The 12,988-nt window shown below is 26.9% G+C and overlaps 2 protein-coding genes across 2 annotated transcripts; both read right to left on the reverse strand.

The window, feature by feature from the left end:
• Positions 1 to 1,788: 1,788 nt before the first annotated feature.
• LOC107030342 (bidirectional sugar transporter SWEET16-like) lies at positions 1,789 to 5,444 on the reverse strand. Its single transcript, XM_015231651.2, has 6 exons — positions 5,327 to 5,444; positions 5,195 to 5,231; positions 4,683 to 4,893; positions 3,673 to 3,834; positions 3,087 to 3,206; positions 1,789 to 2,164 (listed from the first exon to the last, which is right to left on the reverse strand). Exons 1-6 carry the CDS (start codon positions 5,358 to 5,360, stop codon positions 2,015 to 2,017), a joined length of 714 nt encoding a protein of 237 aa, XP_015087137.1. The 5' UTR covers positions 5,361 to 5,444; the 3' UTR covers positions 1,789 to 2,014.
• Positions 5,445 to 8,747: 3,303 nt separating this feature from the next.
• On the reverse strand, positions 8,748 to 11,780 carry LOC107014832 (bidirectional sugar transporter SWEET16-like). Its single transcript, XM_015214935.2, has 6 exons — positions 11,572 to 11,780; positions 11,400 to 11,436; positions 10,682 to 10,892; positions 10,442 to 10,603; positions 10,143 to 10,262; positions 8,748 to 9,230 (listed from the first exon to the last, which is right to left on the reverse strand). The coding sequence occupies exons 1-6, from the start codon at positions 11,603 to 11,605 to the stop codon at positions 8,913 to 8,915; spliced, it is 882 nt and encodes a 293-aa protein (XP_015070421.1). The 5' UTR covers positions 11,606 to 11,780; the 3' UTR covers positions 8,748 to 8,912.
• Positions 11,781 to 12,988: the final 1,208 nt, after the last annotated feature.

Raw genomic sequence — 12,988 nt, forward strand, 5'->3', positions numbered from 1 at the left:
TGTTAGAATTCAAAATGTAAAGCATGTTTTTTGTTAGTGTTAGCTACAGCCTTATTAGTGTTTGTTAGTGTTAGCTGCAGCACAAGTTTGTTAGCTGCAAGTTGTATGAGTTTGTTAGAGTTTGTTAGTTAGTTACAATGTGTACAGTGTGATTCCAATTGTTAGTTAGAGTAGTTAGATGGTAGTTAGTTGATGTTGTTAATATAGCATACTCTATATATATGTAGAGCAATTGTAATAGTGAAAAGATAGAACAATTTTACAAGTTGAATACAATTTCCTTCTTCTTCTCTTCTTCCTTTCTCTTCATCTCAACATTGAATCTGTCCAGATTCAACAACAACAATGGTGAGTCCATAGACTCATTTTTCTTCAATATGTGTGGACGAGTTATTTCTTATAAAAAAAATGAGTTGATTAAATATGATTTATAATGTATAAAAGTACTATCTTGAACTATATGGTTTTATTTGGGCCATGATATATGTATGTACGGTCCTTAATAATTTCTAGAAATGGCATTCTTTTGGTTGCAATGTTGAATTGTACATGTTTTAAGCTGCTGTTGTACTGTATCTATGGTTAGTCTTTTTTATTTCTGATAAAAAAGTTTTTAGCTTCAAAAAATATATATATTAACATTTAATAAAGAATGTTAAAATCTTTATTGGTATGTTTTAATACTCATTGTTTAATGCACTATAACAAGAACAAATTTTAGCGGCAAAAAAAATACGCATTAATAAAGAATGATAAAGTTTTTATCGGCATTAGTTAAGTATCATTAGATACAATATCGCTAAAGCCTTTAAGAACATATACAAAGAGTGTTAATTACCGCTAACAATACATATTTAGTGATTATTGTTAATTAATTGTCGCGAAAGCTCATTTTTTTACGATGTTGTTATAGGCACTAATGACATTTATTAAGAATAGTGCTAGCTAAAATGTAATTAACACTGATAATGGACTTTAAAAATATATATTTTATAACAATTAAATTATAATTATTAACTAATCGTCGTTAAAAGATCATTTTTGGTTTAATGATAACTCTTTATTAAAATGTTGTCAACTCTAAAAACTGAAATGTGGTATTCACAATTTCTTCTCTTCAATTTTCTTTATGGATCTTTTGATCCCTCCCCATTTTTCTTTCCGACAACTCCACCTTCTCTTTTAATTTGTTTGACTTTAATATTGTACGAACAGTTAATTATTGTTTTTTATTTCATCATAATTTATATTACTTTTTAAAAAATTAACAATCATAATATACGTATATATATGTATATATATATTCAAATTTCATTGAATTAATTAATTTAATCCTTGATTATACTGAAAACAAATTGAAACAAATAAAAATTTTTTATCTGTCACATCTTTAAGAAATAGAACCGTAAAAAGCAATTACTTTATGGACGACCATTATATCATAGTTGTCCTGGAAATAAAATTTTAAATTATTGGATCACCAAAAAAATATAAATATCTTTTTTGCGCGAACAATATTTGATTGAGAAAATATGTATGGTTATTTTTCATTTTGTAAAATGCACAAATGTAAGTTTTTTTTGTTTGATTCCACTGGAGTTTTTTTACAAGTGGTGTCACCATTTAAAGTAAATAAAAATATAAAAGTAAAAATAAGACTTGAGCGAGTGAACTTAAACACAAAACTAGAGATTTTGAATTCAAACTTGAAAGAAAGATGAACAAGAGTATTTCCATAGATCAAATGAAATGGTAAATGTTACATTCAAAGAAGATAAGCATATGGTATCCAAAAAAAATCGACCTCTACCTAGTAATCACGATTAAATTGTTTGAACTTTTTAAAAATATTGTCATATTTGTGTTAAATCCTTCAAATACACTCTTTTAAGAGGATTCAAACAGATTTTTTTTAAAACGAATCTCAACAACATAGACTACCACACTAATACTCGCAGCAGATTAAAATGAAATAACCAAAAAATAGTAAAATTATTGCGTTGGGTGTATATGTTTAGTATAGTGTTGGGGTGGAAGAAGATGGCAGCAAGTGTTCCGTTTGATCTCCTTGTTCTAAATCTTGAACAGATGGATTTGGGTTGCGGTAAATTGCATATATAACCAGCTGCACTGCTCCAAGAAACCATCCCATTCCATTTGGTACCTTTTGTCAAATCACATTATATTATATACACTTAATAATTACTTGTAATTCAACTTAATTAGGCTATTGATCATATATATATATACTTCTATTAAAAAAATTGCTAAATATTTGTGTTTAAGGCGATTAGTTAATTGATTTAACGTTTCTTCATGATAAAAAGAACTAGTAACAACTCCCTCCGTTTCAATTATGTGACATAATCTTCTATATTTAGTTCTAATTTAATTTGAAAATGTCAACTATACTCTTCGTGAAATGATTTATAGTCATACAAATATTTGTCACTTAATTTGAAATTACCAACTTCAAAAGCTGTTCTTTCTCAACAAAGTCACATAAATTAATTAAGATGGAGAAAAAATAATAGGGATCTTAAAAATAAAAATTGTGTAAAGAAATTTATCGTGCATATGTATGTGCACTTGTTATATATTTTTATTTTTTTACGATATAAGTAACTAGAAGACTTTAAGTACTTTTAATTTATAAATACTAGACCATATTATAATGAATCAAACTTGTAGGTAGCTAAAAAGAGAAGTCTTCGTTTCTTAATTAGAAGTGGGCATCATTAATATATTGTTACAGGTAATTAAATTATAATTTGATTACAAAAACTTCTCTCAAGCCACTTGCCGCTATATGCGTGATCCTTTTGAATTTAAAAACTTCTTTTTTGTTCCTTTGAATTGATTTACTTCAAATACTTTATGTTAAAATAATTTTTTAAATAACTTTAAAGTGTTTGAGTAAAATTACAAAATACGTATGAATATTTATTTTTAAGTTAAAAATCAATCTGCTCGAATGTTATTAATAGAATTATGTTAATTGCTTGTTGTGGATAAACGAGACAATGACTTTGCAAAATATGTCATAAAAAAAATAAAAATATATTTTGATGAGGAATAGAACTTACTCCAAGAAACCAATCTCTCACAAGCACGGCGTACAATGTCCAAACGCCACCATTTAAGAAAAAGAAAAATGAGAGAAGAAATGGCATATACTCAACACTCTTACTTCTCACCACTGTTTTCTGCAAAAATTAAAAAAAAGAATAACAAAAATTTAAAGAGTGACTTAATTTTAAAAGGTAGCCCATATCAAACTGAATTAGCTTTTTTTTTTTTAATTTCATTTTTATGCTTTATAAATTCATTATTCCAAATTTAGATCGTCTAGAGATTTAGCACGCCACTTATTATTTAGAATTTTTCCATTTCCAGAGCGCAAAGTTGATCCATCTCACCACACTACTTGGTGGTATTTGAATAACTAATTAAACAATTATGAAAGAACATCAAAAAATTGCTAGAGATTATCATATGTTTCATATATATATATGTGCAAGAATCAAGTATAAGGATAATAGGATATACATTCAGCACTTAACATTTAAAATTTCGATTCATTATTTTATGCATATATTTCGTTTAGACCATATGGTGTTTGACAAAATTAGGAGAATTATTTTGTGGAATTAATTAAAGATTGGAAATTACCATAACACCAAGAGGGGAACTATACATGATGATGTTTAAACATGTGGCCAGGAAACCAATAACGTTAATTCTCATCTCTCCATATAAAATGAACTGTGCCAATAATAGAATTGTTGCTAAAATCACCACATTCAGAATCCCAGCTAGGATGCCTGTATTTTTCTGTTTAAAAAAAAGACAGCAAAAAATTAGTTTTTGAGTAATTATAATTATGAATTTTCGACTTTTTAGTGAATTTTTTCACGACAAAAAATAATTTAAAAGATAGTTGAAGATATTATTGGGAACATTTCCCCTCGTGCTTAATTTTACTCTATAATAATTAATAAGTATGCTGGGTGGGTCATATTTTGTGTGGACAAAAATGAACACGACAAAAGATGTACACATTGACAGACCTCAGGTGCCTCATTACCCCACAATTTGAAAACAAACTGCTCTATAGTCCTTTTCTCATTTCAATATGTTTAGCCAATTTAAAAGAAAATCAAAGATAATAAAATGTTTATTAATCTACTAATCTTAACCGTGTCATATCGAATGTTTAAATAAAAAATCGTTAAACACTTATTTAAACCGACTAAAAAGAAAACTATATCAAATACAAAATGAAAAATATTTGTTCTTGATTTAAACTTTGGAGAATATAATTATACCAGCAATCGCATTTGCATGTGTAGTGTCGACTTTAATAAATGAAGTACATGATTCAACTTTCATAAAAGCCTCAAAAATAGTAAATCATTAACCTTAACCTAGCTAACAAAATAAGCTCTTCCAAAACAAATCAAATAGTCACATTTGTTTTTGTACCAAAAAAAAAAACATGTCAATTCTTCCAAAATGGACTCAAAAGTAATGATTTATATTTACAAATTTAGAATGCCTTAACTCAAGAAAGGCTAAAAATTTCGAACCCATAGAGATCCACTTCTGACTATGCACCCATGATGCAATACTTCAGTTTCTCAAGTGCACTATACTATGTGATTAATTACATTATTACTCACTCTCATATTTTGATCAGCAAATTTGAGGAACAAAGCAATGTAGATAGTCTCAGCAATGACTCCAAAGCCATTGACAGTAGATACAAGGTAGCTTCCTGGCTTAATAATTCCATAATAAGTCCATAAAGATGAATTAAGCAATGTACAAATGTATGGAAGGCTATCAAAATCCTCTGTTGATTTATTCTGGACTATTCTTCTGAATGTCCCTCTGCAAATTAAAAATAAAAATTTAACAATTTTATAACTAATATTACAACTTTTGTTTTTATCTTAACATGTACCTAAAATTCATTTAGTGTGAAGGATAAAAATGAATCGTCTCGAGATAGAAAAAATAATTCATGGATAAAATTTTGAAGTCTTGTTTGATTGTCAAGTTAGAGATAACTTATCACGCTATTTATATCGTTGTGATGGGATAAGTTATACCAAGATAGCTATATTCACAATAATAAATCCTGAAATAACTTGTTTCCAATCAAACGATCCCTAATTAATTAATTACTTACACTGGTGCAAGAAACATGAGAACTGAAATGATGTTGCCTGAAATTGGAGAAAAAGAATCCTTTTTCAGCATTAAAAAGTATATATCAAATCAGTGATATATCATATACTTGAGATGAAATATTATATATAACCTATGATTCCAATGATGAAAGGAAGAGTTTCCATCTTGACACTTGAGGATTAGCAGGAGAAATATGTGTGTGAGAGAGAGAGAGAGAGAGAGAATGAGAATTATTGTATATGAGAAGCTTATATTTTCTTTTCTGGCTTTATATAAACAGGCTAATGACTTAGATTATGCACTAATGGGGAGTCGATATATTTTCTTGGTTGTTTAATCAATAGAATTAAGGGATTTTCTAATTATTTAATAACAATGAGAAAGGTTGTTTGTTTTATATATAAGTTGTATATCATTATACATGCTTTACAACAAAAAATAAAGTTCCACCTTTAATGGTCAGAGTATTCTTTAGTGTCAAACTATAAAACTTTGACTAATATTTTATAATGAATTTGCAAAAAATTGTTCGTTACTTTACATATAGTCTTCGAATATCTAATTCTTTTCTTGTTTAAAATATCGAATTAATGTAATCAAATTAAGTTGACAGAGAGAGTATATACTTGTTATCTTTCATAGTCGCTACAATAAAAACAGTATTTAGTGGTAATAAATGTACATATTAATAAAGAGTGTTAAAACATTCTTGACATTAGTTAATTGTAATCGTATCCAATATTATTAATTATAGACTTTGTGAACATTTACGAGAGTGTTATTGTCGCTAAAAATTTATATTTAACCATTAAAAGTCATTTTTAATATAGTAATGAGCAGAGATATTGGAGAAATCCGTCTATTAGAGAAAAAAATTACCTTGCCTTTGTTTGAGATTTGAAACTGAAACTTTGTAAAAGCAAAAAAGGTTAATTAACTAAAGGGAAAAGGGTCTGATATACCCATCAACTTTGTCATTTAGAGCTGATATATCCCTTGTTATGAAAGTGGCTCATATATACCCCTACTTGTAAACAAATGGCTCACATATACCCTTTTCCTCTAACGGAAATGAAAAAAAAATAATTTTAATCTAAATTTTTATTATTTTTTTCTAAAAAATATAATCCCATATGAGTAAATTTAATCCTCGTCAAACATATTTTTTTGACTTTTTTTTGTTTCAATGACTAATTTATAATTATTATTTTGATAATCAAATTTATTTATGTTTCACTAATATTCTTGTAAAACTTATTGTAGATGACCAAATTTTTTCTTCGAATACGAAATTAAAATACAATACACACAAAAAAAAATTATTTTTTTCTTTAAACTAAGGAATGAAAGGAAAAAACAAAATAAGAATAAGAAACTCAAATAATTATAATAAAAGAAGTCAAAAAATAATTTATGTATGAAAAAAATTAAAATATACCTTGAACTTTGATAGAAGAATCATATATACCACTAAATAATTTTTTTAAAAAAATTAGAAGTAATAAATATAAATTTAAAAGTAGTTTTTTAACTTTCGTTAAATGAAGGGTATATGTGAGCCATTTTGTAACGGCAGGGGTATATGTGAGCCGTTTGTATAACGGTAAGGGCATATATGAGCCACTTTTATAACGAGGGTATATCAGCTCCAAATGACAAAGTAAATGGGTATATCAGACCCTTTTCCCGAAATTATACAAATTATGAAGTACTCTTCATGTTCATTCACTCTATTAATAGACGTTTAATACTATTAGGCTTGGGAATAATTTGGGAAATAAAAAACTAATGCTAAAGGTCAAACTTAAAAGAAAATGTTTTTTTAATCTCTTTGCATACGTTAAAATCAATAAGTAAAAAATAAAAAAATATTTTTTAAAATATTAAACAAGTCAAAGTGAATACAATACTATCATCGACAACATCATTGTATTTTACTTTGGCCATGAGATAGATGCGATCTTTAATGATTTTTGAATACCATTCTTCGTGTTGCAATGTTCTGTTGTACATGTCAAAGTTCGTATTGTACTGTACTTTAAGTCCTTTTTTGAAATGCTGCCACCTCTACAGTTGATTAGCTTAAAGGAAAAGGATTTGCCCTTTAATTAGAATTGATTTATCATTGACTATGTTTTCTTATATATGGAATTATGTATCACACAGAAATCAGAATAAGAGATGATTAGCTAAATCACAAAGTTGCACTTAGTATAAAATTATTTTGGTCATTGTCATTTGCGCCCTTTTATGTTTAACGTAATTAAAAGTGTAACAAAGATAAATATATTTTCAAATTATAATACTTTTAATTTATTTAACTTTAATTTTTAATGAACTTATATTTTACTTGGCATAAACTCAGGTACTAAGGCAAAAAACGAAAAAACAATCATTTTAAAGGAATTCGTGCAATTTTATGAAATATTATTGGTAAAAGTTTTTTTGTTGCATTGCAAAAAGTTGTATAAACCATGCTATAGACAGTTTACAAACTATTGACAGAAACTTGTTTCCCATAATTAATATCTTAAAATAAAAAATTAATTTCAGAAGTTGACATTTTCTTGAGTGTGTTTGGCATGTATAATTGTTTATTATTGGATAGTAACATATATTATTTTTAATTCTTTCAAAGTTCATACCTTACTAGCGCTTAAATGTTTTTCTTATTACTTTTTTTTATAGACGTTATTCATGTGACTTATTTTATATTACAATGTTTGTACAACTTTCTAGTCTATGCTTTTCCTCATTCTAATTGCAATTTTTTTAAGTTCTTTCAATGTTCACATATTAAAGTTGTTTAAATTAGTACGGGGTGCGCACTACACTTATTATGATTTCAACGCAAAATATACTCATATTCGCGTTATTAAAATGTATGTTCAAATTACTTGTTAACTTAGAAAAGTAATATAGAATCAATTTATTTATTTTTATTTTATCCTTGTATAAAGTAATTCTCCTGAAAATAAAAATAATTGTAAAATTCTAAGAAAATTTCTCTATTGTTATTCTTCGTATTGATGAATAAGGTACATAAACAAAATATATTTTTAAAAAGTTAAAGAATAAATTATTAAATATATTTTCATATTTATGATTTTCTTTTAAATATATAAAAGAAAAAATGAACAAGTAATATGAAGCGGAGGAGGTATGTTTGACCTTCCTTGTGAAGATTTATGGGATCAACACAGATCTTTTTAACTAGAATTTAGTTTATTTTAATAGATATAAACACTCTAATTACAATAATTGTTAATTGTTAATTAGTTGGGAAAATGTTTCTTAATGCTAATCAACTATCCACTTGATGGAAATGGACAACTAATATATATACATTAAACCCTTTTGAACTTCTCTGACTCCTTCCTGGTCACAAACTCTTGTATTTTACGTAATTAGTATTCAATTCTAACATTATTAGAAAATTAAGCACTACGCGTTGTCTTTGCTGTTTCATATGAGAAAATAAAATTAGTCAAAAAGTAACAATTTTACCAACTGTACACACTGATATAAGACTTCTCTTATTTCCAAAAAAGTTATAAATTATCGTCATGGAACTAGACATTAAACTTTATTATTTATATTAATCTTCTTTAAAAAACACACCAAAAGAAAAGAAGTAAAATATCGAGCTCAGATTTAGAGCTTCGGCCCAATAAGAAAAAAAAAGTTGGGCCAATTTCGTGAATAAAATTAGAAATTTAGTGGGCTTCTTTGAGGCCTTTTTCAATATCATTTACATTGTATGAGCCCAAAGAAGATGGGGTATTTGAGAGAGTCTTTACTAGTTTTTCACTATATTGACGAACTAATGATGGCTTGGGCAGGCTTTTCCATTTGTGAAGATTTCTACTGTTCTCATTTTCATGGGCTCCATTAACATCTTTCATTTGAATTTGTCTTTTCATTAGATGGGCCGAGCCTTTTTCTTCTGTGGATTTTGTTGGGCTTGACTTGTAGTACATAAAGTACAGGATTAATTGGGCCGCGCCCAATATGAAGCCTATCCCATTTGGCACCTGAACAAAACACATGTATTTATCAAGTCAATAAATACTACTCTATCCGTGAAGTTCTTTTTTAGTTCGTTTCAGAAATACGTACATCTTTCTCCTTTTCTTGATAGTTCTTTTATTTCAACTTCTGCCTGATATATTTAAAATTATAAAACTCAAGTACTTTTTGAAATATCCTACATATTTCTAATTTAAAATATAAGATTTAAAAATCTTTTTTTAATAAACGTTATATCAAATTAAATTTAGACAAACAATTTCAAATAAAAGAAAGAAACATTATCGGGAAAGAATGGGCCTAACCAATTAGTGGAGTTATAAAGGAGGTGGATGTAAAATTGGAACTCGAAAGAGCATTGCACATGTGTCCTAACTCCGAATCAGTGGAGCTACTAAATTCACAATTATTTTGCATTTTCTACTAATCTACTTTTTCTTTTTTTATTTCAATATAAACAAATTTTTTTAATATATCTTGAAATAGTAATTATCAACTTTCTATAATTATATATAAACAATTTTACCCTAAAAATAATATTTTCCTGAAATGTTTAGGTGTACTCTCTTATTAATGTGTAGCACTTATTTTACTTACGTTAGTTCATTCCCATTTTATGTGGTTCGCGATTCATCAAAAATGGTACATACTCCGTTTAAAAAAGAAAAGTTTTTTTAATTTTATGGTTTTAAATTAAAGTTATGTTAAATATATCAAAATATTATGTAATTTTTGTTGTGTTAAATATGTCACCTGAAAAAATAAAGTTAAAGAGTTTAAAAAAAAAAAGGAGTCAGTTATTAAACAAACTAAAAAGAAAATAAAATTATTATTTTTTAAACAGAGAGAATAGTATTTAAAAAAATAAGTGAAAATTCAGAAATAGAAAGAAAAAAATTAGAAAAAGGAAAACTTACTCCAATAAAATAATCTTGGACAAGAACTGCATAAGCAGTCCATACCCCTCCATTAAGGAACTGGAAAAAGGAAAGGAAAAATGGCATGTACTCCACACTCTTCATCTTTATCACTGTCCTCTGTACATGTTCAATTAACAATTTCAATTTCGATTCTTTGGAATAAAAAAATATGTAAAAATAACTTATTGGTATTGTTTGTGTACTTTAACCTATTATATAGCACGTAACCTTTTATATTTTCAAGTTATCAAATAACTCGATGATAAAAATAATTTTTACGCAGAAAAATGAATTACCGTAGCTGCTAGAGGAGCTGCATACATGCCAATATTCAAAGCAGCGCATAAAAATCCGACTAATGTGAGTCGAGTGGTTCCGTGCACAGCTACTAAAGTGATCGCTATTACAGCCCCAAGAAATGCTATATCTATTATACCCACCAATTTCATTGATTGAATCTGAAAAAAATATTAGTTAAAGTTTATTTACTTCAAAACAAAAAAAAATTATTAACTTCAGTTTTATTTTATTCTTACCTTGAGAGGTTTGGGAGCATAAATGAGAAAGAGAGTGACATATATGATGTGCAATATGGCCCCAGTACCATTGACTGTGACCACTAGTAAACCTCCAGGTTTGAGTAACCCATAAAATGTCCACAAACATGTGCTCAATAGTGTTGTAATATATGGTATCCCTTTAAAATCCTCTGTTGATTTCTTCTTCATTATCCTTTTGAATGTTTTTCTATAATTATTGAGGAAAAAATATATATGAAAAAATACATTTACCAAATGTTACAACTACAAAAGGATGAAATGTTGAAAGTATTAAAAGTCATCGACTATCATAATTCAATTTAGTTAGAGCTATATTATCTACTCGTTAGATAAATCTGATATAATTAAGACAATTGCCTTGTTATCATAGATAAATTTACAATATAATTTAGAAATTGGACGAAACTATTAATTTTGACTTAGACTTTCTTATATGTTTGTATTTAAAAATTTATCAAATATAATATCATAAACTTCCGCTGGTTACAGCAAGGGCGCAAATTAATCATTGTTTTGAAAGTCAGAAAAATAATTTAAAAATGCATGCACCTTATGATTAGTAGTTAACTAAATATATAACCAAGAAAATAAATGATAATTAAATTAGTACACAACTATAAATATTGTTGGCAAACTAATTAAGCCCTGCTTTAGCATACGACTAGAGAAAACGTAATAAATTAATTAGACTTACATTGGAGCAGCGAACATAAGTATGGAGATGACATTCCCTGCAGAAACATAATCATAAAAAAACAATGATTTTCATATTAATAACAAACTAGAATATATTTCTCATTAACTGATCAATTTAAACTTTTTAAATTGTGTATTTGAAGATTTAATTATATATATATGAAACTTACCAATTATGCCAAGGATGAAGCTAAAGTTAGCCATGAAAGAAGTAGAATTAAGGTAGAGAAAGAAAAAGAGAGATGAAAGTATAAAGGTAACAATTATAGTAGTAAGAATTACGTGAAGATAAAAAGAAAAAGTAGTGGATGAGAAATAGAGTTAAAGAGTGATTTGAAGGAGCAAAGAGAGAGAAACAAGTAGTAGATGTAAACAAACAAATAATAATGAGATGAGTAACCAAAAGGTCAAATATATAATGAGCGAGCGATCTCCAATGTTACAAGAACATGACACGTTACCTTTTGTTGTTTGGTATTTCTTGCTATATTTAGTCCGGTAAGGTCAATACAAAATTTAAATTTAAGGCGAAATATTTATTTCTATTTTTAAAATATATTTTTATTTTATTTGTAAGGATAGTGTGATAATATATTTATATCAAATAAAAATTAAAATTTTAAAAATAAATGACACGAAAATGTGAATGTAAGAGAAATCTATTTAATTATATTCTTTCATTTAAGATAATTGATGTAAATTAGAACATAAATTAAATATTATTTATTATTTTTATGTTTAAAGTCAACCTAATTTTTAATATAACTTAACATTTAGTAATAATAACTAATTTCAATACTAAATAATTTGATCTATCATTCTAAAGTCCTAATTCTGTGCTATGATCATCATTCTAAAGTCCAATCTGATTATTGCAGTTACAAATTTTTTCTCAAAACTTCCATAAATTTTTTTTAAAATATTATTTTCCTCTTAATCATCATGACTAAAGATAATGTTGAATTCCACTATTATACATATTAGTTGTAATTATGCATTTGTTTCATTCAATAAATTCTTTTACGTTTCGTGTTATAGATATTTTATTTGGTATACTAATTAATCTGACTTGGTTTTAATTAGTCCATTTTCCATCCAGATTTGATTTTTCTTAAAAAATTTATTTCATTCGAAAACTATGTTGATGGTTGATATGAGGCGAGAGTCCGAAACTCAAACGGTAGAAAATATTAACAAAAATTCCAAAAGGGTATATAAAATTTTATATAAACCAAAACGGTAAAATCGCTCCGCCGGCAGCGATTTACTTCAACTGAAAAAGTAAAATCGCTGCCCCAGCAGCGATTTTGCCAAAAAGTTTTTTTCTTCTTACAAATCGCTGCCAGGGCAGCGATTTATAAAAAAAAATTTTTTTTTTTAAAAAAACATAAATCGCTGCCTAGGCAGCGATTTACAAAAAAAAAAATTTTTTTTTTATGTAAATCGCTGCCTAGGCAGCGATTTACATTTTAAAAAAAAATAAATTTTTTTAATGTAAATCGCTGCCTAGGCAGCGATTTACCAAAAAAAAAATTTTTTTTTTTATGTAAATCGCTGCCTAGGCAGCGATTTACATTTAAAAAAAAA

Source organism: Solanum pennellii, chromosome 1 (genome assembly GCF_001406875.1).
Source record: "Solanum pennellii chromosome 1, SPENNV200".
NCBI classification, from domain to species: Eukaryota; Viridiplantae; Streptophyta; class Magnoliopsida; order Solanales; family Solanaceae; genus Solanum; species Solanum pennellii.